The sequence below is a fragment of the Pagrus pagrus genome, assembly GCF_965226575.1.
Source record: "Pagrus pagrus genome assembly, chromosome: 7".
In the NCBI taxonomy this organism is placed as follows: domain Eukaryota; kingdom Metazoa; phylum Chordata; class Actinopteri; order Spariformes; family Sparidae; genus Pagrus; species Pagrus pagrus.
Window position 1 is genome coordinate 35,060,018 of NC_140191.1, and position 6,274 is coordinate 35,066,291.

General features: G+C 42.9%; 1 protein-coding gene across 1 annotated transcript; it reads right to left on the reverse strand.

Annotated features, from left to right (window-relative positions):
* Positions 1 to 3,609: 3,609 nt before the first annotated feature.
* LOC311260487 (uncharacterized protein) lies at positions 3,610 to 5,946 on the reverse strand. The gene is made up of 6 exons (XM_084358328.1): positions 5,764 to 5,946; positions 5,502 to 5,668; positions 5,188 to 5,370; positions 4,832 to 5,094; positions 4,462 to 4,719; positions 3,610 to 4,350 (listed from the first exon to the last, which is right to left on the reverse strand). Exons 1-6 carry the CDS (start codon positions 5,939 to 5,941, stop codon positions 3,990 to 3,992), a joined length of 1,410 nt encoding a protein of 469 aa, XP_084214454.1. The 5' UTR covers positions 5,942 to 5,946; the 3' UTR covers positions 3,610 to 3,989.
* Between the last annotated feature and the right edge of the window lie 328 nt (positions 5,947 to 6,274).

A 6,274-nucleotide genomic window follows, 5' to 3' on the forward strand; every position in this document is an offset into this window, starting at 1 on the left:
GGATCCATGAGAGCCTGTAGGACTAGAAAGCACAAGGACTCCGGGGAAGAAGTGAAGTCAGTGACATGCAGAGATGGGGCATGTATACAGGCATAATGTATACAGATGGAGAGGAGAGGAGGAGAGAGAAGCTCAGTGTGTCATTTGTCCCCCGGACTGGGCCTATAGCAGCATAACCAAAGTTGGTCCAAGACAGGCCTAGGCCAGCCCTTAACTATAAGCTATATCAAAAAGGAAGGTCTTAAGTCTACTCTTAAAGGTAGAGAGGGTGTCCGCCTCCCGGACCAAAACAGGAAGATGGTTCCACAGAAGAAGAACTTGATAACTGAAGGCTCTGGCTCCCATTCTGCTTTTGGAGACTTTAGGAACTACAAGTAATCCTGCGTTCTGGGAGCGTAATGCTCTAGTTGGGTAATAGGGTAGTATGAGCTCCTGGAGATATGATGGTGCCTGACCATTAACAGCTTTGTAGGTGAGGAGAAGGATTTTAAACTCTATTCTTGATTTTACAGGGAGCCAGTGCAGAGAGGCCAATACAGGAGTAATATGATCTCTTTTCTTAGTTCCTGTCAGTGCACGTGCTGCAGCATTCTGGACCAGCTGGAGACTCTTTAGAGACTTGTTAGGGCAGCCTGATAATAGAGAATTACAATAGTCCAGCCTGGAAGTAACAAATGCATGGACTAGCTTTTCTGCGTCTTTTTGAGACAGGATGGGCCCGATTTTTGCAATGTTACGTAGATGAAAAAATGCAGACCTTGAAATTTGTTTTATGTGGGAGTTGAAGGACATATCTTGATCAAAGATAACTCCCAGATTCCTGACGGTGGTGCTGGAGGCCAAGTTAATGCCATCCAAACTAGCTATATCATTAGATAATGCATCTCTAAGGTGTTTAGGACCAAGTACTATAACTTCGGTTTTATCTGAATTTAACAGCGGAAAATTGCAGGTCATCCAGGTCTTAATGTCCTTGAGACAAAACAGTGTTGCGTTGTTGGCAGGATTCAAACCTGCGCGGGGAGACCCCAATGGATTTCTAGTCCATCGCCTTAACCACTCGGCCAAAGAAGGGGCAAAAAGGTCAGCTTGAAGAGGGGAGGAAAAAAAATGAGGAAGAGGGGAAAGGGGGAAAGAGGGAAGAAGAGAAAAGAAAAAGAGAGAAAATGATTGACAGCAGGTGAAATTCTTAGCTTTTAATATGCAAAATAATGCTTTTGGAAGAATAAACATACTTACAGTTTTTTTCGATTGCTAAGACACATTGGTCGAAACTGAAGTGACATGTTCAAAACTCTTAACACAGTCTGCAAAACAGAAATGCATGTGGGCTAAACTGTGTCTCACTTTTCATTGCTTTCAGACGAAGTGCATTCAGTGGCCACAGTCACCAAAATGGATGAAGTCTTTTCTCATTCACTAGTTCACACCTGCAAAACACTATGCTTTAACAGCACATTTTTCAAATGCTAATACACTTTGTTCAGAACAGTTAAAAACACACTCAAAACAGAATGATAGGGGAAAAAACATGGGGAATTTCTGCTGCAGCCACATTGAAACCTATTGAAAATTATATCAAAATACTGACAATAAAAATAAATAAAACAAAGATGCAATTCCAAACAGCTGATGGTAGTTTTCAGCTGAAAACTGATTCAGGTGATCTGCGTTTGGCCTCATTAGCAAGCATATACAAAAGGAGTGGCTTCTGATGCTTTTTCCTGTGCAAGTATGGATCAAAGAGCAGCGGGTGAAGCTGTAGAGAGAGAAGAGCAGCCAGGAGAGGAAGGAGTTTAGTTTTATCTCTTACTTTAATTTGTATTCTACCCCTGGAATCTGAGATTCTGCATTATTCTGTTTACGTAATCTTTATTTTTTGTATGGTCCTGAAGTACTTATGCAAAAGTACAAATGTTCTTGAATAAATCTCTGCATTCCTGATTCAGTGTTGGTGCAATATATTACAGCATATACAATAATTTAGATCCATTAAAGTGAAAAAGGTCTTATATAAAATACTGATTTACCTGACAAAAATCATTCAAACTTGAAATATAAGATGTATTTGATGTAATGTTCTTTGTTGTTAGTATTTTGTCGTTCCGTTTGTTAAGAGTGATTGTGTGTGTTTCCAAACGGAGACAATGTGCTAGTGTTTTCTTGAATGAGCTTCTTTTGAGACAAGTATGAATTGTTTTGTTGGTGAGACAAACTTTTGGGCATGAGATTAACTGTTGAGCTGAGCTGCATGATGGAAATGCAGACTGTTAAGAGTTTTGAACATGTCGCTTCAGTTTCAACCAATGCGTCTTAGCAATCGAAAAAAATTAAGTGATTTATTGGTTTGACCAGCAAGCTACCCCACCAATTAACATAGCATATCGTGAAATTGCCCTGTTTTGTTTGATATAAATACTTTTTAAATTATGTATTTGTTTCAACAAGTTGCACACTCTTGCCAGGATTTGCACCTGGAGTCTCCCATCCAATGGATGGACGTGTTACTATTACACCACAAGAGTTGTGTTTTGTTTTGTTGTTTTGTTTTTTTTATTGTTTTTTTGTTGTTTTTTTGCAAATAGTTGCAACAGCAACAAATTATTATTAATTTTTGCAACAGCAAATAAACTTGTCTTTTTTGCTTGTTTTTACTTTGCAAATTATTTCAACAGTGAATGTTAACATATTTTCAAATAAGAAATAAATATTATTAAAAATATTACAATAAAAAAGAATGTCTATTGGTGTAATTACGAGCTTCTCCACTCCTCAAGGGTCTGTTTTTTTGTTTTTTCTTTGCAAATGATTTCAACAGTGAATGTTAACATACTTTCCAATAAGAAATAAAAAATATTATTATTAAAAATATTACAATAAAAAAGAATGTCTATTGGTGTAATTACAAAGAGCTTCTCCACTCCTCAAGGGTCTGTCCAGATGCAGGGCAGTACCATTTGCCACGTAACTGAGAGTGTCCAGTTTGCTTGGATTTGGGTTGACCACACAGCTTACACTCATAGTGGTAGCTCTCTTTAGCCTGTCGCTTCTTTGGGGGCTCACCTTTCCTCACTCGCTCCTGGTTCTCAAGGGCTGCCTTCTTTAATCGCCATTCACGCTGGCGATTAAGGGGATCTAGTGCCTCTGGGGTGCTTGGTGAGGGAGCCTAGGTTGGTCAGGACAGTAGGAGGTGGATGACCAGCCCTGGGAGGATGCTGAGGGTTGTGGGTGGGTGGCAGACCAGCCCTGGGAGGATGCTGAGGGTGGCGGTTGGGTGGCAGACCAGCCCTGGGAGAATGCTGAGTGTGGTGGGTGGGTGGCAGACCAGCCCTGGTTGGAGGACCAGCCCTGGGTGGATGCTGAGGGTGGTGGGTGGGTGGAGGACCAAACATGGGAGTGTGCCAGGGGTGTCTGGTAAGTGGACCAGCCTTGAGTGTGAGCTGGGGGTAGCTGATAGGCAGAGGAGTACTCCTGGGAGTGCTCCAGGGGTGCCTGAAGAAAGGATGTCCAGCTCTGGTAGTGTGTATGACCCTGCCTGACACCCACCACTACTGTCGCTAATATTAGTCACATCTCTGTTACATACGTTCCACTACTATTATCGTACTGCATTGCTACATACCATCCTTGCCATTGATCATTACTACTGTTATCACTAGTAATCACATTTCCATGTGCATTTCATCATTATTGCTGTAATACATCTTTGTGTACTTTCACTCCTGTCAACCATCGCTTATAATTGAATACATTGTGATCTCGTTGATCTGCTCTGTAAATGCGACATCTATTGCACGTCTGTCCGTCCTGGGAGAGGGATCCCTCCTCTGTGGCTCTCCCTGAGGTTTCTTCCGCATTTTTTCCCTGTTAAAAGGGCCTTTTTTGGGGCAAGTTTTTCCTCACTCGAATCGAGGGTCGAAGGACAGAGGGTGTCGTCTCTGTACAGATTGTAAAGCCCTCTGAGGCAAACTGTGATTTGTGAATTTGGGCTATACAAATAAAATTTGATTTGATTTGATTTGATTTGTTGGGGATGGCTGGTAGGTAGAGGACCAGCTTTCCATACAGCTGTTTCGAGAGGAAGCAGCATTGTGCTTGGTAATAGCTGCGTCTCCCCCACCTGTGTGTGGACTGGCACATGGTACAGGTGTCCTGGAACTGTGTCGCTGGCGGATTTTTGCCTCACCCTCATGGTTCTCAGGCTCCTGGAACTCCAAAAGATTGTGTCCATGCTGAACTGGCTGTGATGGTAGGTCACGAGCCTCCAGGAGGGATTCCTTAGCCACGGCAATCTGCTGTGGAAGCTGTAGTAAAGAATCCCGTTCAGCTCTCTTTTGGCGATCTTGCAGCCTGCAGACAGAAAACAAAACACACAAGAGTACATTTTTCAGTGTGTTAATTGTTTAAAATGTTCAAGTATCCAATTCAATCAATTTATGAAGATATAAAAGATGAACTCACCAGGAGGACACTGTGGTGGTGTTGATGGTTACCAGTACCAGGTCACTCCTGTCCATGATCTCTCTGGAGTCCTCTACTAGCTGCTTGATATGACAGTAAGCCATTACGATGGATTGGGGTATGGCAAATGTCTTGCCTTTATTGTCCTTTGGCCTATTTCTGGCTTCCTTATACTCTTTATAAAGCTTAAGAGCAACACACTCTGACACTCTGTTGTGGTCTGGTCTGTGGCAAGCCTGACCATGGACCATGAACAATCTGCAAATAGATGACCAGATCACATAGTGCTCATCATGTATGCCTGTTCACATATTGACATAAATATACTGATACAAATGCAAAAGAATGCAGCTATATGAGATGTAGATACCTCTCGGCTGCTTGCTGGCCTGGAGCAGAGCCACTGCGCTTTCGCGAAGCTCTCCAAGGTCCTGGCAAAGTTGTTTTTTTGGTCTTGAGGGTGTATCTGGTGGGGGTCTGGTCAAAGACATTCAATAATGCGTACAACCTCAAAATCTCTGCCACTTCAGCGTTGGAGAGTGCAGTGATGGTTTGGTTAAGCCCAACCAGGTACCCTGCCAAGGCATCAACTGCCTCCCATCCAGCAATCCCTCTGGCATCACACCTAGTGTCCTGTTACAAGAATTGAACCAATAAAGCTGATTTTAAACATCTGATAATATAAAGAAGCCCGCATTTCTAATGGTGAAACATTATCCAATTTACCGGAGCTGGAGTGACGAGCCCACTCTCTTCAAATGGGATGAGGACATCAATTGGGGAGTGGACGGGACTTGCAGAGGCATCTCTCTCCTCAAATGGGGAGTGGACGGGCCTAGCAGAGGCATCACTCTCCTCAAATGGGGACCTGGGATCTGACCCAGGCCTGGGGTCACCGCTTCCAATTTCCTGAGGTGATTAATAAAAGAATACATTTATCTTTTAAAGGTTTGTTGTGTCTGTTCTACATTAAACATGAACTGTTTATTAGTTCTCCAATATTTTTTTTGATGTCTGATATACTGTTGACATAATATTACCTGCAATGTGAGGTCATGAGCCTGTGGTACGGTCACATCAGGACATTCATCCTCGAGGTCTTCATCCAAGATCTCTGGCAGGATGTCATCAATATCACCAATCTGCTGGCTCAGAAGATCTCCTCTGTTGGACTGTGCCAGAAGATACTCTACAGCAATACGCTCTCCTGCAATAAGTATTCACCAAGTGAAAAATTATTGTTTACTTGCCTACCATGTCACAGTATAGGTTTGATCATCATCAACAGCAGACTTTTCTTACCGGTAGGTTTCCCAGGCTGGATAAACTCTGGAAGAAGTGGTTTTCCCAAGACTTTGTGGCTGAGCGCATTCACGTTGGACATCAAGCGAATGTCATATATCTTTGTCCCGGATGTCTCAGTCATACTAAGTGCTTGTGCTGACCGGTTCAAATTCCACCTTGACACACCCTCAAGCATGTACATCTGAGTGTGCAATGCATTGCATCTCCACCCTGATGAGACAAAAAACAGGATCACTGATTACAACAACTTGCAATATTATGTCAACATTCTATAGCAAAATATACCATATGTGTGTGAGGCTTTAACATGCCTGGAATGAAAGCACACTGGTGCTTATGAAAGCTTTCCAGAGAGGAGGACCCTCTGCTGCATCTTAGGACATCCAGTGTCTTGTCTCCTTTCTCCAGCCCTGACCCAATGTTGGTGTAAAGCTGCACTCCTGGTGGACCCTGGATGCAGGCAAGGTGCTTTTGCTGTACCTCCCACACTCGAGACATGTGCTCATGA

What these genes read in the sequence shown, in the direction of transcription:
- LOC311260487 (XM_084358328.1), bottom strand. Translation starts at nt 5,941, where the DNA reads ATGCTTGAGGGTGTGTCAAGGTGGAATTTGAACCGGTCAGCACAAGCA. An exon ending in CTCATGACCTCACATTGCAG is followed by an intron (nt 5,371 to 5,501) that starts GTAATATTATGT and finishes TAATCACCTCAG; the next exon opens with GAAATTGGAAGCGGTGACCC. An exon ending in GGCCAGCAAGCAGCCGAGAG is followed by an intron (nt 4,720 to 4,831) that starts GTATCTACATCT and finishes ATCTATTTGCAG; the next exon opens with ATTGTTCATGGTCCATGGTC.